Source organism: Trichoderma aggressivum (assembly GCF_033847375.1).
Source record: "Trichoderma aggressivum f. europaeum strain CBS 100526 chromosome Unknown scaffold_007, whole genome shotgun sequence".
Taxonomy (NCBI): Eukaryota; Fungi; Ascomycota; class Sordariomycetes; order Hypocreales; family Hypocreaceae; genus Trichoderma; species Trichoderma aggressivum.
The window spans coordinates 928,908-955,394 of NW_026946373.1; the positions used below are offsets into that span (position 1 = coordinate 928,908).

General features: G+C 44.6%; 6 protein-coding genes across 6 annotated transcripts; 4 read left to right on the plus strand and 2 right to left on the minus strand.

The window, feature by feature from the left end:
• Nucleotides 1-3,263: 3,263 nt before the first annotated feature.
• On the minus strand, nucleotides 3,264-5,161 carry Triagg1_2851 (CAZyme family AA3; the record flags this gene model as incomplete). The annotated part of the gene is made up of 2 exons (XM_062897078.1): nucleotides 3,264-4,976; nucleotides 5,063-5,161. The coding sequence occupies 2 exons, from the start codon at nucleotides 5,159-5,161 to the stop codon at nucleotides 3,264-3,266; spliced, it is 1,812 nt and encodes a 603-aa protein (XP_062758468.1).
• Nucleotides 5,162-7,783: 2,622 nt separating this feature from the next.
• Triagg1_2852 (uncharacterized protein) lies at nucleotides 7,784-8,877 on the plus strand (the record flags this gene model as incomplete). Its single annotated transcript, XM_062897079.1, has 4 exons — nucleotides 7,784-7,823; nucleotides 7,890-7,929; nucleotides 8,162-8,541; nucleotides 8,648-8,877. The coding sequence occupies 4 exons, from the start codon at nucleotides 7,784-7,786 to the stop codon at nucleotides 8,875-8,877; spliced, it is 690 nt and encodes a 229-aa protein (XP_062758469.1).
• A 2,443-nt stretch (nucleotides 8,878-11,320) lies between these two features.
• Triagg1_2853 (uncharacterized protein) lies at nucleotides 11,321-12,241 on the minus strand (the record flags this gene model as incomplete). The annotated part of the gene is made up of 1 exon (XM_062897080.1): nucleotides 11,321-12,241. The coding sequence occupies one exon, from the start codon at nucleotides 12,239-12,241 to the stop codon at nucleotides 11,321-11,323; it is 921 nt and encodes a 306-aa protein (XP_062758470.1).
• A 2,273-nt stretch (nucleotides 12,242-14,514) lies between these two features.
• Nucleotides 14,515-15,681, plus strand: Triagg1_2854 (uncharacterized protein; the record flags this gene model as incomplete). The annotated part of the gene is made up of 1 exon (XM_062897081.1): nucleotides 14,515-15,681. One exon carries the CDS (start codon nucleotides 14,515-14,517, stop codon nucleotides 15,679-15,681), a length of 1,167 nt encoding a protein of 388 aa, XP_062758471.1.
• A 3,198-nt stretch (nucleotides 15,682-18,879) lies between these two features.
• Nucleotides 18,880-20,080, plus strand: Triagg1_2855 (uncharacterized protein; the record flags this gene model as incomplete). The annotated part of the gene is made up of 4 exons (XM_062897082.1): nucleotides 18,880-19,128; nucleotides 19,210-19,642; nucleotides 19,708-19,804; nucleotides 19,873-20,080. The coding sequence occupies 4 exons, from the start codon at nucleotides 18,880-18,882 to the stop codon at nucleotides 20,078-20,080; spliced, it is 987 nt and encodes a 328-aa protein (XP_062758472.1).
• Nucleotides 20,081-24,184: 4,104 nt separating this feature from the next.
• Triagg1_2856 (uncharacterized protein) lies at nucleotides 24,185-24,511 on the plus strand (the record flags this gene model as incomplete). The annotated part of the gene is made up of 1 exon (XM_062897083.1): nucleotides 24,185-24,511. The coding sequence occupies one exon, from the start codon at nucleotides 24,185-24,187 to the stop codon at nucleotides 24,509-24,511; it is 327 nt and encodes a 108-aa protein (XP_062758473.1).
• Nucleotides 24,512-26,487: the final 1,976 nt, after the last annotated feature.

Genomic DNA, 26,487 nt, shown 5'->3' on the forward strand with positions numbered 1-26,487 from the left:
GATATATCTACTATTTGAGCCTGCATCCCTTTATTAACTGCCGTATAGCCCAACCAACGTATCTTTCTGGGATGATGAGGTACTAGGTAGCCAATTAAATCGTCCCAAATTAAGATACATCGACTGCCCGCTATAATCAGCTAACAATAAAAGTCCCGCGATTTAGCCCGCTACAAGGAGTCACATGGCTTAGGTATTCTGTGTAGTAATTTGTGGCTCTTTTGCTGATCAATAAAGTTCTCTGAAGTAGTTTTTCTGCGTCGATGAAAAGTGGATACTGGTACTTTACTTGGGCCATACGGCACTCGAAGGGATAGAACAGCTTAGTTACATCCAATCTGCCACATGTTACCTGTTCATCGTTGCTTTAAAAGTATATTTTATCTCGCGCCCCCTCCATCCGTGTCCAAGGTATTCCCCCTCGTCTATAAGATCCTTGAAGCGAACTACGATTCACGTCGGAGGTAAAACACAAGCTAAAGAATTTTGTGTCTCTGCTTAAACTATGCATCATACTTGTTAGTCCAGGACCCTGTTCTCCTATATATATTCTACCGCCTGTCTAGTGAAGCCACTATGCTATTTATTTATGGTATTGCGGATATCTTTCAAGCTTGGGTTTGAACATAGCTCCTCACTACATAGTATGTAGTAAAAAGTCATATAATGTATATCATTAACCTTGCGTCATCAGCAGAAGCGTTCTTTAAAAATGCAACACTGCCCGTTGGCTCCACCCTTCGTAAGCCAACTGGGAATAGAGTCAAAGAAAGAAAGAAAGAAGGAAGGGAGGAAAGGAGGGAAAATATTAATTAGACATTGTGAATGCGCAAGTTGATAGCCCCTAAGAAGACTGCAGAAGAAATTAGTAGCAAGAGAATAAGGTCATTGTAAATACTAAGTTTCATCAACTTCATAGCAAATATATTGGGTGTTTTATAGAAATCATATTCGCTGTAAGACCAATGGATAAAGCGCTATAATGGCCAATCCAGTAAATGGTCCCGTCTCAGCTCTTGGCACTACATTCAACATCAAATCTCCTCTTAATGTAATCGGGAACAACTGATCAAGTTCAACTTTAGAAATTAAGCTATCATTGGCTGAAGCGCATAAATCATAATAGATAAAGGTTGAGATGCAAATTGACTATTATACTTACCATATGAGTAAACCCAAACTTAACATCTTTCATGAAGAGAAATGTGTGCTTAATACATCTGAAATAATTGCCAAGCATAAATTGATTGAGCAAAGCTGCGAAGCAGCTTTGCGAAGTTGGAAACTCAGTGAAAAGCTGCTTCCAGATTTGCTTTATTAATGTGGAAAAAAAAACCAACAAGCCACCACAATCACTAGCCAGAAACTGAAATACTGACTGGCAATTGGACAGATCCGCGTTTTTGTGCCATTTATGACCGCCCGCTATGTATAGTTTACTTTTTTTTTTGGTGTTGTTGCGTTTGCAAATGCTGTATCGCGATGTTCCTACCACACCTCCCCACATATCACGTTACAGCGAACTCTACAGCACACCTAGATGTTAATCTACATACAGCGTATTCAAATAATGTTTAATTATAATATGACATATTTTGTTTGAAAATAGAGAGAAGCAGCTCTCTGTACATACCAAACACTACTATCGGGCTCCCATAAAACGCCGCAGGCAAAGCCCGCTGCAGGCGCCCCCGGAGGGTATCAACTCAATTCCCCTTCTAGATAGCGATAATAGATAGCGATAACCTTGATCGAACGGGGTGACCGCAATCTATCTAGGCGGCCTCGAACTGGAAGACCATGATCAATGCAGCAGCTTTGCTCACCCCTATGAACGCCTTAGCGGGCATCAGCTCATATAGTAAGCTGTAGATACAATCAGACTTACGTTCTGATCTATGCGGCTGAAGAATAGCTGACATTACGCATCGCTTCTCTGAGCGTTCTAATTTCTTGGCTAATGGAAAAAGTCTCTTGCTTAGGGTAGAGGAGCCGTGGGTGCAGGAATTGCTGGCCTTGTACTCACCTACGCTGCCACTTTCAGCATAATGTGCTTTGGTTTGTCTAGTTATAGGCATTAGTTTAGCACAGCTTAAACTTAGTTGAGCGGCTTGTATAATACATAGAGATCAAGCCCGAGCCGAGTGAACCACTCGATCCATCATTCTACGACATTTCTCTACTAGTGGCCTATTCACAATCATATACGTTTCCAAGGACATACTTGCACCATATACTCCGGATATCAGTCCAGCTATAATTGATTCAAAGATCGTTATCCATATTGGACAACGAATAACGGTGGTCGGGCGTACCGGGGCGGGCAAAAGAACATTGGCGCTGGCCCTGATTCGAGCACTTGAGGCTGTCGTTGGCCGCATCACTCTTGATGGTGGAAGTATTGCCCCATTAAACTTGGTGTGTTGACGATGGGCAGTAACTGTGGTACTGCAAGATCCTATTCTTTTTGGAGGCAGATTGCGCGATAACCTGGATCCGTTGACGATAATCTTGGGGATGTTTTACAAAGACTACAGTTCTCCCAATCTATCCCCTCTGGAGATCTAGACCGTCCAGCTGCGCCCGTATCAATGGGTCAACAACGCTTGGCGTGCATCGCGTGGGAACTGCTCCGTGCTCTCGGATCCTCACTCTAGACGAAGCGGCCACAGAGCTCATTGATCTTGCCACAGATGTTTTTATTCAGGCAGGGCTGCTATCGAATATTGCAGATGAAAATAACCGTTTGAACCATCGCCTATCGCCTCCTATCTATTGCAGATTGTGATCGTGTGATAGTCTTGGATTCTAGTCAGATTATAACACAGAGATCCGTCACTAAGCTTCTCCAAAAGCGAGGCAATGGAGCCTTCTTTCGGCAACAACATTTGGCTCACATTGAATGAATTCTACAACGCTTGTAAATAAAATGATAATTTTTGAAGTATTCAATGCCCTTTTTGGGGGTTAAATACATTATATCAATTGAGGTATGCTGTGTGATGCAGGGGAACTACTGACGTTCCTCGAGATCTCGACTCTGGTGTATCTTATATTGACGGTTGGGAGCAGTGGTTATATATACGTTTCATCTCAATTTAATTTGGCTACTATATCTATATTTCAAAGGTGAGTAGTGTTACATAGTGGTTACCATTCCAAACATAGACTCAACACTATATTACAGATTGATGCAGTATATATATTCGATGTACAGTTTCACACCCATCCGAACCTGTTCATGACGATACTGTCTGGTAAAGCTATGATTTATGAATAATAAATCGAGCCGCACGCTCGGCGATGCCGTATACTGCCGTTTGAATATGTGCAGACGGAAGAACAGGTATGATGCTTGCGTCCACAATACGCAGATTGTTGGTGCCGTAAACGATCAGCTGTGGGTTTACCACTCCACCATCTTTCTTGGGGAGCATTGCGCATGTTCCTACAGGATGATATATAGAAAGTGTAGTGTTGAGAACGTACTGACGCCAGTCCTCATCCGTCTGCACAGCCATCCCCGGTTCAAACTCAGATACCCATGCTGAAGAGAGAGGCGACGAGTTTGCAATCTTGCGGCAGTACTTAATAGCCTCGATAGCGGCTTGTACATCGTACTCGTTAGAAAGGTATTGTGGGTCAATTTGCGGTTTCGTATCGACATCAGCAGAAGTTATATGAATGGTGCCGCGGCTGAGAGGATGCATCACGACGCCAATAAGCGTGAAGAAGCCCTTTCCGTACAGAGGTGAACCGACAGTGGGGTATCCTTTGACTCCAGTGTAGCCATCTGAAAAAATAACTTCCACTTGGGGTGATAAAGGTGATCCAATATACTGTAGCTTTTTCTTATCGACAACCGACCCAAGAGAAAGTACCACGTCTTGGGCCAGAGAATTGAGCTTCGTAGCCATATTGCCTACCACCTGGTACCAGTCCAGATAGCTGTACCCACTACCAGTATAATCATATAAAGAAGTCTGGTTTGCATGCCATAATGCCAGCTGTGTGGCCGCATATGTGGTGTTGTACTTGAGTATATCAAATGAGGTAAAATTGTCCTTCAATTGGTATGATGCTTGGTACCGAACGTGGTCTTGCAAATTCTCTCCTACACCCTCAAGATTAATAATCTGATCTATACCAGCCCTAGATAGCACCGCCTTGCTACCTATGCCGGACAGTTCTAGCAGGCCAGGGCTTTGGATAGCGCCGCAGGATAGAATAACCTCCCTTCTAGCGCCGATAATAGTGCCGTCTTGCAGCGTAACACCGGTCGCAGTGTGTGAATTTCGACCCTTCCGTAAATTCACTTTGGCTACGCGTGTCTCTAGTAGCAGATGTAAGTTGCTCCCTGATTCTGGGATATAAGAGTTAGCGGCGTAGGACCTCGTCCATGTTCGCGAGTCGATGTTGCTAGGCTGGTTCATATATCCGATAGGATTGCCACCCAAGGAATTTAAGTTATGCGGGATCCCCAAACCAGCCATAGATTGCAACCATAGCTCCTGCTGTGCGGGTATAACCCTATTTATTATGGTATGGATTGGTCCACTGGTGCCAACTCCTTGGTCGCCATAGTCGGATGAATTGATACCTGTGAATGTCTCCACTTCCTTCATTGCGGCGATCATGTTCTTCCAGTTCCAAGAGGGATTACCCAGTTGCTCCCAGCCGTCGTATTCCTCAGAGGCGGATCGATCCCATGTCATCAAGTTCAATGCTGAGCTTCCACCAAGCACTTTGCCTCTATTGGCTCCGAGAACTCGACCATTGAGCCCAATTTGCGGCACAGTAGTAAAGTTCCAATCATACAAAGTGCCGAGTGTCGACCCCTTCATGCCGGGAATATTTATGCGATCTTCGTCCAACGCTTCAGGGCCGGCCTCGATCAATAGGATGGTTCTATCTGGCAGGCCTTGGCTTAGCCTAGTCGCCAGTGCTGAGCCAGCTGTGCCTCCTCCCACTACCACCTGTAATAAAGCGTTAGTGGCTACAATTCAGGTTTATGACGAGTCTACTTGAAGATGAAGACTTTTCGAATTAGCACTGAACATACATAGTCATAAACTTGAAGTTGGACAGAATTGGAACCAGCGGTGGCAATTGGGGCGGCCACAGCTGCTACGAGCCAGGCTGTAAAGATCGATCGTGCCATTCTCTTGATTCACAATGTGGTTGAGCCTAATCGAGCCTGAGGGAGATTGGAGCAAGAAGAGGAGAATAGTAACAGCTTCAGCACTCACAGATATATGCAATCTCCCGGTAGCCCACAAAACCCACCGCAGGATATCTGCATTCTTCATAATCTGCGCTGCAATAGGTGCAAAAGCCTATAACGAAACACTACACCGCCTTTGCGTTACATTCGGACAACAGACACAAAAAGCTCATTGCATATTGCCTAAATGTGCCGTTTAGAATCGACCAACAGCACCGGGCAATTTCGGATCTTGACAGTTCTAGGCCTACCCCGTAGAGGAGAAAGAATCACGCTCCTTTACTCGTATTCGGCGCTGGACTCTTCTGATTTCGCCATTCTAACCGAAGTGAACCCTGCGATCGAAAGGGACATCTTGGCCCCGAGACCAGGGTCTGGAGATGCACACTGGTTAAGAACCCTTGTCATGGGTCCAGAGGTAACATGGGTCAACCAACAGCCTTAAAAACTGGAGGGAATCGTGTGTCACCTTCGCTACTACGGAACAAGGATCGGGGGATCCGGAATCGCAAGGCCATGCAGTCTCTTCACCATGAATCCTTCCGCCATATGAGCCTGTACATGTCTCCCATGTGTTTCAAGCGTGGATTGCATATTAGCAACGGGCCAACGACCCCAATCTCTTGCGTCCATGAAGAAAGTGACGCGAAGAATTTGCAACCAACAGCAACGACACCTTACCTCAAGCCCCCTGGTCACAGATTGCCTACATACGAGTAGTTGAAGTCGCTTTTAGACATAAGGCCAATCGCCTTTAGCGGAATGGGCTATGTCGCAAGCTTCCCTGTACCATTTAATTGATCCAATTCAACTAAGACAAAGAATCTCCAGGGCACCTTGGCCGGCGAGGATCGTTCAGGGGGTACTAAAGTTCGTTCTCTTTCATATGCGCTGTCCGTCGATTGATGAGGTGCACATATGACCATAAATACTGCTCTACATTTTTATATGCTTAACTTCTGCGAGTGTGATAAGATCAGTCACCATGGCTCGCACACCACCACCTGGTCCCCTTCCACCGAACCGGGACATCGGGATTACACTCATTGTCGTTACAAGCATTCTAACCGGCTTTATGCTTCTAACGACTGGCCTGAGGATTTACACTCGCTTTTCTCTCGATGCGCAGGGCTTGGATGACTACTGCATCATTATCGTCAGTGTGTTAGCACTTGCTCGAATGGCCATTCAAGTGGTCCAAGTTACAATCTATAACAACGGTCGCCACCGTTGGTATATTAGCGAGTCCGACTACATCACTAACAATATGTTAGGGTGGTACGCACAAATTCTCCTCTTTGCTAGCGTGTGTTTCTTGAAGTCCTCCATTTTATTCTTGATTGTACGTCTTAGGGATGAAACCAAGGTCCGCCGAACCCTTTTCGCCGTGGTTATAGGTCTCTTCGCCACCAACTTTGGTTCCATTTTCATTCTCGTCGCAGAATGCTCTCCTCCATCCATGTACTGGACCCAACAAGGTGGGAAGTGTTGGGATACAAGGATTCGCATTTATGCTATATATCTTACTATAGGTAAAGTTGAAGGGGACTTCGTAATACTGGTAGAAGCCGCTAACATCTTATTTACTTCGCAATAGCATATTCAGTCGCAACCGACATCCTCTGTTCGTTGCTTCCTTTGTATGTTGTGTGGGGCGTTGGTATCAAGATGCATACTAAAGTTGCCGTGTGTGGCTTAATGAGCCTTGGCCTGCTGTAAGCCTATTGTGACAACCCCGGAGCGTCAATCATGATTCATAATAATAGCTAAATTGTGTGTGGCAGCGCTACAGCGTTTGGTGTAGTTAGGGCCGCTTCTCTTGGCCTGGTGACCATTGATCTTAGTTGTATGTACATCATCTCCCTTAAAGCACTGGGACCTTCTATATCAACCCACCTAACAGAACAAACGGCAGGGGATTACACAGTATCAGCAATTTGGTCCAACCTTGAACTTTTCTTAGGCATCATTGCCGCAAATGTCTCCATCTCACGCTCCATATACGCCTTTTTCCGTCAAGATAAGGCAGCTGCCAGTGTGTCGGGTTATAGTTCCGCAAATATTCGTTTGGGCTATTTAAAACAGGCCGAGATGCGCAATGGTGCTACAAGTAACTCAACCCTAGCGATTGCTCGTCGGCCTTCTGTATCTAAGAGCGAAGGAAGTGAATCCCCTTTGACATCTATATCTTAGGCAGTCGAGTCGTCCGCAGTGCTAGACAAACTGGATACGTTGGATTAAGTAAGATAAAAAGTATTACGGAATCAGGATTAGAGCTGCTTCAATCCAAATGATAATTAAAGACCTTGTATAAGATAACATTAAACACCCAGTGATTGTATACTATGGTAGAGTCATTGGGGTTGATACCTGTGACTCATAGGTTTGTAGCGGTGGGGTTCGCCGGTTGGAAAAGACAGGCTGGGGGTAGGCGCAATCTCTATTCCTTAAATAGGGACCAAGTCTTCCACCTTCCTTTGCTCGGAACTTAAATCGTCCCCTCTTGTCCGTTGTTAACCCCTTGATCCCCTTGATCGCTACACCTGCGTTGACGACATTATGGGGTTTACTAACCTCTCTACTGATACTGGCGTTACTGGTAAGCCGCTTCATAAGCCGGAAATGTCTACCATAAATGCATTCTGCTTTGCTGACAGCGATTCAGTGCTTGATAACTGGTTGTTGACTCGTTCTTATATCACCGGGTATGTTTAATTTCTTCTAATTATTCTCGACAAATCCAACGTGTATCAACGATATAAAGGCTATGCAATGAATGTCCTTAAGCTTTTGGACAGAATTGTACGCTTCCTTTATCATACAATATGTATAAGCCGCTGGCTGATATATACTCTCTTTGACCATCACCATACATCAAACCTGCACTACAACTCCACACTGGCCCCTGTTCCATTATATTCTAATTACCACGAATAGCCTTGCTCCCACACAAGCCGATGTTATCTGTTTCAAGGCTCTCAAGAGTTCTCCCGATATTGTCAGGTACCCTCAAGCCGCTCGATGGTACACACACATTGCCACCTTTGAAGACGAATTCTCTACTCTTATTGGAGATGCTACCAAACCCTATACTGCCTATGGCCCAGAAGTCGCAGAGATCAATATGGACCACTCTATGGTCCTTGCCCCTGATGAGGATAATGATGACGTCGATTTCTTCGGCAGTGACGATGAGGAGGAGAATGAAGAGGCGGTTCGTATCCGCGAGGAACGTCTCGCCGAGTACCGCAAGAGGAAAGAGGGAAAAGTCAAGCCCGCAGCCAAGTCTCTTGTTACTCTGGACGTGAAGCCCTGGGGTACGTCACATCCAGACCTGTATTCAGCTCTTCGAGTGTTACCTGCTCATAGAGATTATGGTTTTAAACGGGATTTTAATGCTATATGAACTAACTAGATTTGCAGATGACGAGACCAACATGGTTGCCCTCGAGACGGCCGTTCGTGGTATTAAGAAGGATGGTTTGGTATGGGGTCAATCTAAGCTAGTCGCTATTGGTTTCGGTATCAAGAAGCTGCAGATCAATTTAGTTGTTGAAGATGACAAGGTGTCTACTGATGAACTTCAGGAGCAAATTCAGGATTTCGAGGAGTATGTTCAGTCTTCTGATGTTCTCGCTATGCAGAAGTTGTAGGCTGGGTTTAGGAAGTAAATGATATCACTCTATATATGAATCATCATAGTATAAATAGTGTTACAAACACCAGTCAATCAGAAATTACGTGGAGATTACTCTGGTATAAGCACACAGAGATGTGCAAATCGACAAATAACCAGACATGGACAAAGCTTGAAGGACGCATAGGCCCGACACCCAGGAACTGAATTTATATGTGTATCATTCGCAGTGTCTCGTGGGTGCTTATCTCGGCAATAAGGCATAGCGTCATCATCATGAGTAAATTGAAAGTAGAGAGGGATATCATAAATTGAGACAAATGCGGAGGTGTTGATTGCCGACGCACAGATATATAAGAGCACGGCATTAAAATTGCCCAGAAAATAGCAAGGGAATATCCTAGCAGTCACACCGCTGGACAGTGACAGATGCTGCTGAATGCCGAAGCCAAGAAACAATACGATCGAGGTGACGAATAGGGCAATTGTTTGGCCACTTCACCATGCATACGGCGCACCACCGAAGTTGATGGCCATGAAAAGGGACATGGTGGCATCAACACTTAGGATTAGGATGGTACCTATGGAGTCACATTCGCAAAGCAGAATGGCAAATCTGAAACCACCTCGTGGCTTGAACGAGGGAAATCCAAATAGAAACGGGCGCGAAAAGTGCCGCTACATAGAGGTTCATATAAAAAGCCCATCGCCATATGGCATTCGATTCTGCGAAAGCACCACCAACCACTGGTCCAAGGACGGTGCCAATGCCCCGAATTCAGTTCAACCCCGCTCATCAGTAACAACAGAGTTGCGAATGCAAATGCACCCCTTTTTGATCTTGCAGGCTAAATAATTATATAGGACGATGACACTGAACTTTATGTCAGAGAGAAACCAACAGCGGGATTTATCCTTTTATATCTTTCTTTCAATAACCCATTTGTTCAAATGTCGTTTTATGTGACTAATTTTCCCCCAAAAAGAGTTTAACACAGAAATAAATATAGGTGGTATTATATTTTGTTCTCCTCAGGAGGATTCTCGGTCTGCTCGAAAAAGGATCAATCTCCGAGAGCCGGCATCACTGAACCGGCTTGGCGACACTCGCCTATTAATTAAGTCGCCCATGCGCTGCATTTCAATCTGTGTTGTCTCTTCTTGTAATTGCGCCTGCAAATCAACACATACCTTATTCTCTATAGTGGATCCAAACCGGTTACGTACCCCGGGCATAATACACAACTGCCCGCCGTCCGTGAATATCTCGCCAATGTCCTTCACTTTTCTTACAATGTACCTGTGAGAGATGCTAAGGAATTAGTTTCTAGCTAACGCTACGGACGAGGCCATGAACTAAACCATTATGATGTTGCAACGTTTCGACAATTTTTTAGCGCCGAAGTTGGAGCACTCCTGTACTATCATATAAACAACAAACCATCCGTATCAAAGACTGCAACTCATCTAATCCCTGAAAATGAGACCACAAAAGCAAACAAAGATTTATTTGGTTTACCGCCAGGAGGTAAGAGCCCACTAAAGTTATACTTATGTATAATACATTTACGAAGAGAAAAAGTGAACACGTCAGGGAGGAAGCAGCTTCACTAACCTACAATATATAGTATCTATTATCTATTTGTTTTTGATTATATGTATTGTCCCTAGCCTAGTGGATTGTATTCAGCTTTTCAAAGGAAGCACCGATAACGCTGATAAAATGTTCAAGTTGAGTGGCCTTTTCTTCCTAGGGTTTATGTACGTGTATGTAATGTTCTATGATGCATAGGTAGCATAACGAAAAGCTCAATTTGAGTAGTATTTCAACATAATAAACACATTTTAACTTGTATTTAACTTGTATTTAGTTCAAGTTTATTAGAGATATGTAGTTTTCGTTATGCTTCTGATGGAAAGAGTTCGGCGACTCACTATCACAGAAATAGGACTATATAAAGGGGCCTTGAAGGTAAGATGTATGTATTGAATAATGATATGAAGTCTTAGGTCATTTATTCTTCAAGAGATATCCTATAAATCACCAGTTATCTATAAGCCTATTTTAGCTCCCCACGCTGCTACTGGGGTTTCAAAACTAAATGCTTCTCTAAAATTATATTTTTAACTGGAATAACCCGAATAAAGTTTACATGTTGAGCACAATACAATTATAGTATTGGCATAACCACTTAATGCTACTCCACCGATGTACTGTCGGTAGCATGAAAGAAATTGATGTGCAACGCCTTCTGTTATCAAGAATTCACTAGAATTGTAACGTCTATATCAAAGGATCTCAGAACATTCTGTTGTGATTTTGTATTGTCTCTCAATAATGAGCTGGGTGCCTCATAGGACTGGAATTTCTGCTTCCGACGTCTGGCGGTCACAATTACTTTTCGTACTAAGTTTATATAGTAATCCTCCATAAACTGTCTGCTCTGTTTAAACCCCCTTCAAGTAGCACCGTATGCCTTCAATGCAGCCTCGACCACCTCATCCAGCGTCCTTTTAGGCAAATGAAGCTTGTCATTCTGGATCCCGCCCTCTTTCTCGAGGTGGCCACCATAACGCCCTGTGACAAATCCGGTCTCTATAAGGGCAAAGGTGGCCTTGACATCTCCGGCAGCCACGGAAGCCTGCTTCTCCTCAATGAAACTCTTGCTATCGATGCTCTCTGTGGCGTACTTGACACCTTGGATACGCTCGATGGCTTCAAGAAGTTGCTTTTGAGTGATAGCGAAGTCGCTCAGATAGATATTGGTATTCTTCCAGACATCGCGATCAGTACCAGCGGCAAGCAAAGCGTTAACTAAGCCCTGAGCTGAGTTCTCCTCGGTTGTGCAAGAGAAGTATCCTTCGCCATCATCCCAAAAGACAAATCGTCGCTGGCCAATGTGCATACCAAGGAAGTCATTTGCCATAGACCAACGAATCCACATGCCGCACGATATGCTCATCCACTCAATAACCCCTTCTTGAGCTTTGGCTCGGAGGTACTCTTGAATCTTACCTTTATCGTGAAAGACCAGGTTCAGTGCTTGGGCGTCATGTCTCATGTTGTTGAGACCATACTCGCTAGGCACATAGCGACGTATGCCCGCCGCAATGGCCGCGTCAATGATGCGAAACTGATCGGCCACCGATAACGAGGTCATGCAGTTTATAACAACATCCTGACCTTGAAATGCAGGAATCAGCTCGTCCGTAGGGTACGAGTCAGGGACTGTGATTGCCTTGAGGTGCGCAGGCAACTTGGCCTTGGAAGAGGCACGTTGTATGAGGGTAATGGTAAAGCTGGGCTCCTTCTCCAGGGCAGCCAGGACAACGCTACCGATGGAGCCCGTGGCGCCAATGAGGACGATTTTTTTGAACATTGACATAGTGAGGCCTGGGTGAGACTTGTCCAGTTGGATAATGTAAATATAATTAGAGGTGTATGTGTGTGTTATGCCCGCTATTAACGTACTCGTTGTATTTTAATATTTCGATTGGGCACTTCGTTGACCGGAAATAATATGCAATTTGTCATATACAAGTAGTTTAAACAATGACACAGCAGCCTTTAAGTATTTCTCAATAACATTCTACCATTATCCAATTGTTACAATAGAAGTTTCCAATATGTGCTGTTGATGACTGTCCCTAGAGCTAAATGCCTACATGAGTGGATTTCGAATATTCACAGTTAATTCCGCGTCCACTGTTAATAGCGGGCAAATGTTACTAGACTTTGTTTCTTTTGCATGCATCCCTTCGCAAACAATTTTGCATCCACACTGCTGACCCACCGTTTTCCTAAATGGTACAGTGGAGCAATGGTGGCTAAGATTGCCCATGGAACTCTAAATTAATTCCATCTATCCAGTCAGCTCAGGGCTTGCATTCAGATTGTTGCATTGGGCTCACACTCGAAGCACACGATGCCCGGGCTTTCCAGAACTAATGCTCATTTGTCAGCGGTAATATCAGACCCATCTTCTATGTAGCCACCCATCTCCGAAGCCTCATGATGGTTAAAATGGGTTACGTTTTCGCCCGGCGTCTACTCCACTGAGCGAAACGGCTTCTTGTCTGAATCCCAAGCTTACTAGCACATGGTCCTCATAGATTCCAAGTGGCTTTAGTAACCACCAATCCTCTTTTCTCACTATTAGAGCCACGGTCGGAAACACCGGGTTGTCGTTTTCAGTTTTTATTTCAGATTTCAGTCCAGTCCCAGTCTCACACGATTTTCTAGCTCAAATGCTATGCGATACAGCAAGCATCCAGTCCTAGCTAACACAGACGGAACGGCTTTAAACACTTTATATACAAGGACCCCAATTACATGACGCAACAACAGTGCCACCGAAACATTGCCAGTAGTGATGTAAACGCAAAGTCTCAGAGGACTATTCTCTGATCGTAGTTACTATAGTTTTCGTATACTTGTCTGCTTGCTGGATTCGTATTATGTCAAATGATAACTGATGGTAATGAAAGCGAATCATGTCATATGGTTTAACACATGAGCAGGGTATGTGAATCAAACGGAATGCGGTAGACACGCAGCAGCCTTATTATTGCCCCAGTCATTATACAATAGTTCCCCCTTCGCTAGGTGAAGTGAATGTGTTCTAATCGCACCACTTGGCAGATGTCAAATTGAATTCCATTCGCAATAAAAATATAACGCGTAACCCACCTGCCGCTTTGCTTATTGGATTCTCTTGGCATTTCCTTGTCAAGACCCCTCGCTTGGAAAAGCCCACAATTTACGGCCATCACTCATGGGTATAGATCGCTCGATTGTTAGGCTTCTTTTTAGTAGTATCATTGTTCCGCACTGAAGTATTCGGACCTCTCTACCCTATTCTAGTCGCATATACAGTTCGTTCTTATGTGCTCCGTCAATGGCTGATTAGTTCAGCTTTTAGGTACTTTGTAACTTCGCTCCAGGGGTTTGAGCTAATGCAGCTGCCGATATGCAGGTTCCGACATGTGGGTGCCGATACTCCACACCCTTCCCGCCGCCCCGAAAGTTACAAACTCGAGTCAGTGAGGAAAATCGTTTAACAATCTTACTATGGCAAATCACGTCAGTAAGAGTTGGGTACGAGGCTACGTGGATATGCTCGGCATGAATAATCAACGGCTTCCAGCAGAGCACATTTTAAATTCTCTGTATCAAAGGAAAAGCCGCAAGTACCTTTCAGTTTAACCCGCGGACACTGTAATACCGCTAACCCATGCTCCGAAGAAGTACAGCTGATTAAGGTCGTCGGCCTTCAATTTCTGTCCTGAGTCATTGCTGTTTGTGAATTATCAAGCAATCATGTGAGTTACGGAGACATGTTCGGCGGTTTGCGAGTTCCCATGTCCGCAATGCTATCAAAATTTGGAATTAATCCATAGTGCTTGCATATTTCACATGCCTTTAGTAAATCTCAGTCGGAGTGGACATCGGTAAGTATGGCAACCCAACTAGAACTGATGCATCATACACTGCAAAGATAAATGCAATATATATCTTGTAGCAACCAGCCCCTTCAAGGAGGTCCAGATCATCTTGAAATCGCTGAATACTTACCTGAAAACCCATCAGACGATCCCTATTCCAGTTATCAGCAGCTTCACCAATTACAGATCTTCGTCAAATTAGATAACCATGCCAGCACAGAAAATACCGGCGACATCCAAAATATTCCAGCCTCTCAAGGTCGGTAGAATTACGCTGCCTCATCGCATAGTGATGGCACCGCTTTCGCGATATCGCAACAGCGATGACCACGTGCCTCTGGATATGGCAGTCGAGTACTACTCCGACCGAGCGACCGTCCCTGGGACGCTCATCATAAGCGAAGCAACAGCAATATCTCAAGACGATGAGACTGATCCCAATGGTCCTGGTATCTGGAGTGACAAGGAGATTACCCAGTGGAAGCGCATAATCAGCGCCGTACATGCCAGGGGTAGCTATTTTATACAGCAGATATGGAGCCTAGGCCGCGCAGGCGACGCACAATTTGCGCGCTCCAAGGGCATCAAGTATGCATCCAGCAGCGCAAGTCCTATGGAGGGGTCTGACATAACGCCTGAGGAACTTACTGAGGAGGAGATCTGGGTCAAAATTGACGGTTTTGCCCAAGCTGCGAAAGCAGCCATTGCGGCAGGGGCGGATGGCGTTGAGCTGCATGGCGCTCACGGTTACTTAATTGATCAGTTCACTCGAGAATCTATCAACAAGAGAACCGACAAATGGGGTGGCTCAGTTGAGAACAGGGCACGCTTTGCCATTGAGGCTGTCAAGGCCGTTGCTGCTGCTGTCGGGGCAGAGCGTACGGCTATTCGCCTTAGCCCTTGGGCGACGTTCCAAGGCGCCACATCATCTGATCCACAGGCTCAGTTTCTCTACATGCTGCGCGAGTTCAAGCGGCTTAACCTGAACCTCGGCTACATTCACCTGGTAGAAGCAACCGGCGACCCGGTCACTTGGCTGCACAAGAAAGAAGAGGACCTTGGCCAACACAAGGCATATAGGCAAAACACACTCCAGTACCTGCTGGAGGAATGGGACAATTGGTCGCCTGTCATCATTGCTGGTGGCTATACTGCAGAGAACGTCTTCCCTGCCGTGGATAACCTGTACTCTAAGTGGGATGTTGCTGTTGCATTTGGAAGATATTTTATTTCCAATCCCGACTTGGTATTTCGCCTTCAACATGGGGTTGCTCTCAGTCCCTACAAACGAGATAGCTTTTATACTAAGAAAACTCCTGTAGGATACATCGACTATCCTGTCAGCGAAGACTTTTTGGATGCAAGCTGGACATGAGTCAACACGATTAATAAGCAGTTAGATGAATAGCAGAATGGACAGCGGCGACACATGATGTCAAATCATCACTAGCTAGATTAGATCACGGAGCAATTTAGAAGGACCATTTGGGTTATATGAATCACGAGCACTTCATTCATAAGATGGCCTAGATAAGTCGTTAATCCGATTCCAGCCAAACACTAGTTTCAACTCTTCTTCCCGCGTGATGAGATTGCTAAGATTAAAATTTTTCCCTAAACTATAAACAGGAAGTCTATCAAATCGAGAATTCACGGGCAGTTGGCTTGTTCTGTTTTGACGATGACCCGCAGGTTATCGAGAACTGCTTTGAATGAACTTGAGAAAAACCGCGTCGCAGAAGCCTTTTCTCCCGTGAAGACATCTAGAACTCCCCTTCCCCACCTCCCTAGTAGTCACTTAATTTGATGGTTGCTTCGATATTCAAAGGTTTCTTAGGTAGACCAGCTGGTCAAAATGTTGCAAAAGGGTGACTACCGCTATTAACACTGGTTTCGATGTTTCATCAGGAATATAACACGACATATACATACCACCTATTGCCCAACATCTGCTAAAACGCTGCAGCTCATTTCTAAGTGTCTCCAACTCTTGGGCCGAAATTGGAAATTCCATGAGGCTCACTAGAGGTAACGCTGCTCGCCATACACAACAAAGACCAATAAAGGATAAGTTCTCAATGCCGTGGTATCGAATGAAGTCGGAAGCCGAGAGACACATTTCCAAAGTCATACTCGCTACTGACCACAATGCAGTGGCGTCTTTGGAGTTTCTGGAGCCGCTCCTGCGTCTGTCATGGCAGCTTCGGAGTGCTATGAGAGTACTAGGGATAGATGAAGTATAAGTTGGGAGCTCTAGATATCACAAACTTAGATTGGCCTTACCTGATCGCCATCGACGTCGGTTCGCAGTTCAAGAAGGCCTTTTCTTGAGAAAGGCGCAATAATTTGCCAAGTGAAGCCTGCGCAGAGCTGTCCACGGCTACGTAATCTGCTTGTGGTGTTCTCCCGAGCTGGCAACAGCGTAAGTACGCCAGGGTATCGCTAACTAATCGTGCTACGGTGGCTGTGATTCTCATTCTTCCCGTGTAGCCATAAGCCTTCAGGTTTTCGTCCAATTCAAGGCCGTGCTCCTCTATCAGGGGAAAGGATTGCTCGTCCGGAAGCAGCAATGGCAAACAATAGTCCAGGCTGGAGAGTGCGATGAGGCTGATCAATTCTTGGTCAGCGGCGGATGTTTCCACTCTCATCCAGACAGTCGTGACTCACCGATCCAAGACTACTAGCGCATAACCGCACAAAAGGCTCTCTTCAGAGCGTTTTGAATCCTGGCCCCTGGATTTATAACTCTGAATTTCGACTATACGGGCTAGTGATACACAGAGATTCAATGTGTTATAAGCGGATTCCAGACCTTGTGAACATTCATAAGCTCCAAATAAGAGCCCGTATTGCAATAAATCAAGATCTTTAATACCGGGCGATGAATGGGCAATGACAAAGAGCCGTTTCATAGTACGGTAAAGTCGAGTATTCATTGAATGGCCTGCATGGCTGCATGGTAATTGAACGACAATATGCAAAGTAAGCAGCAAACGTGCAACGTTACCATCATTTCTATTCTCAAAATGGGCACATTTTTGACGGATATTTTCTTCCTTGAGAATGGGCAGCCACCGGTGGACGCTCGTAATGTAGCTGTCCAACAAATTTGGAATATCAACCTTGAAAGCGCCAAGTATTCGAAAGAGCAGCTCGGCCATGCTGGGTCCGTCGTACTCTGCAGCCTCCCTGTCACCGTCACACGCTAAGCGAAGCAATAACGATTCGGCCTTGGTGGAGAGGTCAGGAGAACAAGAACCGCGAAATTCCACCAGGTCATTATTTCGTTCAGTCGCCTCGATCTGCAAAGTTACCGCATGTCCATCTCGTAGGGCACTGTAATTACACCCAAGAGATTTTCTGTGATAGCAACATTCTGTCAGAATAAAATGAACGTCGAATGGGTACATACGCGATATTGAGGAAAAGCTTACGAGGCGCATCGAGAACACTTGGGTAGCAACCGATCGCAGCCTTGTTTGCGGCTTGCACAGTAACGACAAGGCCGTTGTGCCTTTAGCGTAAGCGGAACTGGCGCCGACATGGGAAACAAATCTGGTTAATCAATATAATGGCGAAGATGCATCGGCCGACGCAGCTGTGGGCTTAGAGGGTGAGCGGGCCTCATGGGGATTTAATACTCCCCCTCGTTGATTACTATTCATCGATTGGAATCGAGATTTCATTCGTCATAGGAGAGCTACGGAACTCGAAGGATGTGCAAAGGTTCTCAACTAAGTTGTCCGGTTGGACACTGCGGAGCTCCAAGATGCAGCCGCCAATGAAAATTAGCTTTCACAATAATGGCAGGGAATCGGTCGACGCTGATGTTAGGGGCGAAGCTAGCCATTAGCTCTTACTCCATACAACTTATCTCAGCTAACAAGACCGGAAGGCATTATCACTCGTGGTCTAACTACTGTGCTTGCGATTCATATGGACTTGTCTCAGGTCTCCAGACAAGTTACAACATTGCCCGGTAACAGTGGTAAGGGAGTCCAAGACTGTAATGCCCAGGTGCTTCTCGCCCGAGAAGTGAGGAGTCCAACGCCACGTTTCCCATAAACTACAATGTACATGCACATGATCCTCCCACACTGCCCTTGACACGGCCCGAATCGGCGACTACGAAAAAAACCAGACGCTGTGGTGTCGCTTTTGAATAGAATTTTGACGTAGAGTATCTCACTATATCCCAGCCAAAGCCCGCCAACACTGTGTGATAGATTGCATGACATCCACTTCGATTTCGCCCGCGAGCCTCGCCAAGTTAGAGGCTAACATGGCCCATAGCATTTTGTGGCGGTAAGGCAAGAGAGGACCCTGGAGAGAGACAAAATCCAACGAAAAACTCTCAAGTATATAAACAAGCACCCGCTACTAAACATCAGTTACCAGTATCTGATCAGAACATTTTCTCTAGCTGCACGCTAATTTTGAACAAGACTTTGTCGGAAATATCATTGAATGGTTGCCCTCAAGCTATTAGCACTACCATCAAGAAGGAGTACCAAAAAACATTGAAGCTTCCACTATCAAGCTACCTATCCTCTGAATTTCTTTTGAACCAGTCATGGCCGTCAATCAGTCGATGCGGGGCGTTGATGGAAAAGTCCTCTTTTCTGCCAACCCGCCTAGAGACCTTCAGCCAAAAGAAGTTCTGATAAAAATCACACACAGCGGACTCTGTGCCAGTGATCTCGCCTATCTTCAATACGGCTGTGTTCTTGGCCACGAAGGCGTTGGTATTGTCGAAAAAGTTGGAAGTGAGGTTACTGATCTCAACATCGGGGACCGGGTGGGAGGGGGTTATTTGCGTAGCGTATGTTAATTTTTCTCTTCTCCAAGATCTCTCTGAAGCAGTCAGTCTTCATGAACATACGAGTTAACAGGTTTTGGATAGAGCTGTGGCAATTGCAGTTACTGCACCTCAGGCCAGGACATTCTTTGCTACAGCCGTAACATTTTCGGCGAGGGTGACTTCAACAATGGCACTCTGGGTCACCATTTCATTGCCCATGAGGGCTATGTCTATCCTATCCCAGAGGAAATACCATCCGAAGAGGCAGCCCCTCTTCAGTGTGCTGGTTCTACAGTCTACAGTGCCTTGATCCAATACTACAAACATGGTATGCGCATCGGCATCCTGGGCATCGGCGGCTTGGGCCACTTGGCAATTCAGTTCGCCAGCAAACTTGGGGCACATGTTACTGTCTTTAGCACTACGGCTTCGAAAGAACAAGAGGCCAGACAGTTTGGAGCTCATCACTTTGTTGTCCTCGGCCAAGAAAAGGAGCAGATCCAGCAAGCTGTCGACCTCCTTCTTCTGACGGGCAGTAAGACTCCGGACTGGAATAGGTAAACTTTTTTTTGACTCTTCACATGATAACTTCATTCATAGTTACTGAACTGGACTCCAGATTTATGGAAAAGGAAGTCCTCGCCCGAGGCGCATCTATTGTTGCAATTGGCTTCACAGGGCCTACTTTCGAAATTCCGTAAGACTCGGTGGATGACCAATATCTAAACCGCATCGACTGAGCTGAACTAATGAAGTTCTATTTAGCTTTATGCCAACGTTTTTCAACGGCTATAATATTGTCACGAATCTGGTGTCCTCCCGTAAGGCTCATCGGGAAATGTTAGAGTTTGCTGCGCGCAACAACATACACCCTGTTATTGAGAAATTTCCCTTCAGCAACGAGGGCATCGCGGCTGGGATCGAAAAGCTTACTACTGGTAAGATCCGTTACAGAGCTGTTTTGGTTTGGTAGTACTACATGGAGGTAGTGTTACACAAGACTTGTGCGGCCTATCAGACACGAGTAAGGAACAGCAGCCTTTAGCTAGCTAAAGATTACGTACGAATTAGGGGATATTGATATAGGTGTTATAGGATAGGCTTCAAAACCCACCGGTTGATGAACAGACTAAAATTGTCAGCTGAATATAATTTTTGTGCAGATATGAAATCCTTCTGGACATTCCTTTTGCACACATAACTTTGGAGCACTCCAATTAATAATTTCCCACCAGTTGTTCTAACCACTATAATATCATAAACAGTGATTATGATATTGATGCTGTTGCTAAAATATCTTACTGCAGCTGTTGGCGAACACCTACACCAGCTCCCCATACCCGTAAGTCATAGATCTCTTACCATCGATCGTTTTCTTCTCATAAATTTAATAGCTAGTGTCATTGCCGAGTATGTTTGTCATTTGTAAAATAGATCGCAATACAGAGGGAATAAATGTCGTGTTATCACCTCTACTGGGTAAGTGCTTAACAAGCTTCAAAGACATGCCAACGTATGTCTAGCAATTCAACGTGAGCGAGGGAACTTTATTCAGTTCTATGTCATTTAACACTTAGTTGATATATATCAGCAAGAGCATACGCAATACGATGCATTATACAACGTAATCATGATGGACCTTATACTCCATTTGAACCATCGGCACGGTCTGTTGAGAGCCAGATTAAGAGAAACAGAGCATTCGGCGGGCTGTAGTTACGAAATCAAGCGTGGTATCCTTGCTAATGGATTATTTCTCTCGTTATTTGAGTATTTTGATAGTCTCATAACTAGTTGATCTACTTTGTAATAACACACCCTTCAGGGACAGGTTCATACATGTCAGCTCCTTGCCTGTGTATTAATAAGTGAAAGCCCGACCGAGAGTCGGACCCATCAACGCAGCATTCAGTTTAGTACTACTCCTAGGCCACAGGCGGCTAAGGTTTGAATCACATCGATGGGTACATGGGAGCTGAGCGTCTACTATGAGATACCAACACAACCATCATCGGCTGCAACCTGGGCTCAAAACATTTGTCGGCCTATTCGGCTGAATTATCAGTGCGCCCGTCCTTTTGGTGTTCGACATTATTGAACACATCATATGCTTTTTCAACCCATATTCACCCTTCGGATTCCAGTTCAAATGACTCCGGGTTCCTCTCAGAGGCTGGCCAATATGCCTGCGTCAGCTGATTCCGACAAGATGAGATTGAGCAGAAAATCTTCACCACTTCCGTCTCAATTTGCCTCGGCTATCACAACTGAACTACATTGTGACGCTACGGCACTGTCTGTTTGTGCGCAGGTCCAATCTTTTTACTTGGCTGCCTCCGCCTGCGCCGGGGGCGACGTGGAGACCCCAAGACTGACGGTGAGAAGGTGCAGAATAACCAGGGGCTCCAAGCTACTCTTGAAGCGTTTCTGTTGGACTTGGGCCGGTAGACTGCGCCTGAGGTGCACTAAGAGGGCGCTGAGCTTCCTGTCCATGTATGCGAACCTGCCGCGCGAGGATGGGCTAGAGCCCCCATTCCCTGGCATAAGATAGCGTCGTGGGATCACAGATGTAGAGAGTGGTGTTAGAACTGGTGGATCCTGAGCGTATTGCGCACTATTGTTACGCCCATGAAACAAAATGGTAAAGTCCTCGCCTCATCAACCTAGACATAAATACAAATGACTAATGTATAATACTCTGATCTGAAAGATTTGGCTGATGTGCTGGCTAAGAATAAACTGCTATCCATGACCCACGGATTAGCCTACGCGATTCTCTCTATACTTCAGGTCATATTCAGCCCAGATGAAGCAGGTGATCAAATTCTACTATGCTTCCCGGCAACAAAGTGCTTGTCGCTGTGGCGCGTGAACTAATGTTGCTGGAAGACGTGCACAGGAGCAGGCTGCTGATACAAAGTGCATGTCAGACGACCTTTAAAATAGCTCCATGACAGCCTTGAGGTCAAGTAGGTATGAGGCTCCCTGATACAAATTGCACATCAGCAATACGAATATTCTTGACGGCGATCGAACACATGTCATGCTCAATGACCTTGTATATCTTGTATAACCCTGCAGCGCAGATAGAAGACTGGGTGGACCCTGAATGCCGACGGAATCCGACGTAAGACCATGAAGTGATAGTAGTTATGTCTTGTCAATATTGTGAGTAGGGGCAGAATTATCGTAGTTGATATTGACTGCAGCTAATGCTTCTTTCCAAATTTATGTTATTGTCACAGTGGTAAAGCTCATGAGAATAGACTTCGGAAGTAAAAGTTATCTTCAAATTGTATATATCATACCCAATCCCCATTTGGTATTAGTAATAGTTATGAATCTTGATTTCTCTTATCCTCGGCATACATATGGTAATGACACGAGTTTACGCGCCGCCCCTTCGCAAAATACTTTGAGGGCGGATGCAATGTAACATACCATTTATAAATCTATGTTGCTACAGCTTAATAATGTATTAGTGTTGGCGCTATATTTATTCAAGGCCAGGGTTCTAAACTTTTTATACAAGTTGCAGTTAGTATTGCCGGTACTATACTAAGTCTATAATAACTTTTGGAGAAAAGGAAGGGTGTACGGAGTAGGTAAGGGGGAAATAAGGGGGAGGGGATCGGAGAGATTAATAACCCTGTTCCGTATTTAGAATATAAAATACTAGCATGGTATCACTATAATATTATCTCCATCGCTTATTTCCCTAACCCCATACTTTGATTACTTATCAGCCAATGCAAGACCCCTGCACCTATTGCGCTATTGTATAGCTAGTTGCGGAAAATGAGATGGGAAGTATTGTAACTCCGGAGCTATACATAAATTAAAGCCTATACTAGTGGTAGCAGTAATAGCCAGAGTCTTCTTTCTCTGTGGACCACAATATAGGCACTTGGCACAGATGAGTTATTTCTTACTCCCTTGTGAATGCCAGAAGCGAATCCATACGGCCTCACTTAAAATTGGCTATTATTCATTTTGCTCTAGTTCCACCAATTTCCATAACTAGTAGTTGAGCAGCTCAAATATTCTCAGGGAATGCAAGGTCCTGTTTGTTGGATATTAAGGCTTTTGTTCTTGAGGGTAAGGGATACCCTCCCTACGGAATATATTCTCTAGTAGAAGTCTTATGTTGAATATTATGACAGTTTTTAGTCAACTAGTGAGTAAGTTTGTTACTATTTGTCATGATATCTCAATAGCAATTAATTACAGTATAATATATAACCAGGAATAAACGAGGATGAGAGTAAAGGACCATACAATACGCTAAGCCATGCTTGCGTTTTGAGTGTAAATTACTCTAAATGGTAATAAAATCGTGTTGAAGATCTAATGTACTCCGCCTTAATGCAACAGCAATCAGCTTACAGTAAGCCGAGCCATGCTTGTTTTTTTGGATAAAATTTCCACCAGTTATTTGTTTGCTTATTGTATTATTAACGACTATTACATAATCTAGGTTATTAACTTACATCTGGGTATAGTAAGAGCTGCTGGTAATAGGTTCTGCTTTTACTATGTGTTTGTAAATAAACAAGAGCGGACTTTATTTAGGCTGCCTGTATACTTACCTAGGGAGTCGGGGAGTTTGGGAAAGAAGAGTGTTGTAAAATGTTGTGTTCTCCACTACATGTAGTTTCTGAAACTTGGTGTGCTCCTGATGGTCTGATACGTTAGGTAGCCTAGGTGTCCACTATTGTTCGTATACTCTTTAGCCAGTATTTCGTGGAGAAAGAGACAGATCATATGGCATTCGACAATGCAATCCTTGTGTTCTCAACATGGCGCACTTGCAGCGGGCGCAGGCGCTATACCCAAACCTCTTGTAGTAATTTCTTCGAAGTCTCCGTGGCCTAATCGTTTCCCGAGGAGCCGATGGAGGTTGGGATTCCACCAGTTATATCTTCATAGCAAACATCTCCTCTGCCTTGGTGCGAGGGCGAATTATATATAAAGACGACTTTCTCATTGTAAATTGAACTCTTGAATAACAACCATCGCAAACAAGTCAAACATTATTCACTGTTTTACACATTTACTCATTATCAGCACTCTCAACATGAAGTCTATTTTGGCTATCCTTACTCTCGCTGTTGGCCTTGTCAGTGCCGACACTTTAACCATTGATCTCCACGCCGGCAGTTGTCAAGATACTGCTTTCCAATCCTTCACAATTGGAAATATTGGAGAATGCCACCCTGCTCATGAAGCATTCAACTTTTATGTCCAACACAACATTGCCCAGAGTTTCTTTGGCCGCAATCTGGGTATCCGGGCCTTCCGGAATGGCGACTGCACCGGGGCATTCAGTACCAACTCGTTGTCCAACTCTCGCCAATGCATTTCAGCTGAAGGCGCTAGCTTCATGCTCACCAACATCAACTAAAGCCGGAAACTGTAAGGCCAGGTGGCTCTGTTTTTCATATGTTGGAAAAACAGAGCAAAACAATGAGAGGAAAAGACAGATCAATGGAACTACAAATACATAGAGAACAGTTATGTAGGAGCTAGTCAAAATAAGGTCCTTCGGTCTGACATTGCAGATTCCCACACTTGTGATTTGTTTAATAACTTCTGAAGTTGCCTTCCTATCCCTATCTGAAAGTTTATTTAGCTTTCGGCATAATTGATTGATCCTTGAAACAGCCCATTATATCATTAACTCTGCATTTGATAGCCGGAACGCTTTCTCAAATAATATTTTAACCAAGTGTGGTGTAATTCAAAAACAAGCGTAGTACGCCTTCCCCTGCTTCGGGACTCATCAGAGCTTACATCAACCTACTACTAGGAAGTAAGGATGCATATGCGGCGTAGTAGCTGAAACACATACAACGTTATAGAATGAATATTCAACGTCATCTGTCTTTGTGTCAGTCCCACCAAGGACATTTGAGATGCTGAAACATTTGATTCGTTCATCGATTGTTAACCACTGAATAGATGCATCATAGGCCCTAGGATGACATCGGGATTTATAATAGCTAAATCGAACAAAGATGACTGGCCTTTATGAAACCCCCTGCGGCAGCTTCGGCTGGGATCTTTCAAAAGCAATATCTAAGAACTAAACTATATGGCAAATCGCTCAAGATTTGGACTACCATAGCCACGCACACTGATTTACGTTGCTGTTGTTCTGAAGTTATATTGTCAGCACGATGTGGGCTTTCCCACGTACATATATCCTATACTATTTCATCGCAGACGCGACGATCCCTTTGTAAATATCTGTGAAAGTAAAATCAGGAGCGATGTTGTTTGAACCACGTGAGTCAATGGTGTTTGTACATTTTTAAAAGCAAAATCAAGCTCCTTGGCAGAGGCGAGGCCTGGGAATATAACAAATGCAACCCTGTCCTTTCCCGAGTAGAACTCGATTAGAGTAGCGGCTTTATCTTTGACCCAATAGGGGCATTGGTTGGAGATAAGTGAAACACGAACTCCTGTAAATCTAACTTGGCTCATTAAAAAGAGGGCTAGATCCCTCTTTATTGGCTTCTCGGTAGCCTCAAGTCGCCACTGCCTTGTTATATCACACATCGGTTATCATGCCACAGTACAGAATTTCCCCGAGCTTCTCATGTGGACCATACTATAATAGCATGATCTCCAAAGGAATTAAACAGCTGGGCGCGCAGTGTATCTACATTAAAGAATCCATATTTGCTGCCAATTCTCTCGTTTTTTGCTTTACCAAGAAAATATCCAAGTCGCTTTTCATCAGCTTCATGACAGCCTAAGTACACTACTCACATTGACTAGTAGTACATTCCTTCTACTAATCTCCTACCTGGGTCTTGCTGCTATAACATTGCAACTGCATTGAAGACAGTATAGTGAAATCAACGGTCATACTTTGTCTCCTGAATCTTTGAGGTTTGACTTAGTCGGCTGTGGTCGCTCAGGTGAAGCTACGGATTGATTCTGCGTTTTGAACCAAAGGCTGGGGCGTGACATTCCTCTGACCTAGCTATTGCAGCTTTACCGACCTCTTCATAATAAAACAACCCCCACAGCGAGGCCAAAGTATTTGCATTTGGTATCAATGCTATAATGCATTAGAGCAGCAGTCCCCAATTTCATCATGCCATATGAAGTAGGAATTCTTTGCAGTAATCGTTATCATGCCCATTTAATTGGTAATAAGCAAGATAGCGGTCAAGGTCCTCGTTATCCATACTCCTTCGTCGTAGTTCAGTCAATTAGCCAGAACATCAGATGGTAATCGATAAGCTTCGTGACTCTTTGTCGTATCCATCATATTTACATCAGATCATTTCTACTTCAAAAAAGCATTTACTGATGGCAGCCAAAATCCAGCGTGAGCTTGCTCACCCGTACGATTGTTTGTTTGTTTGT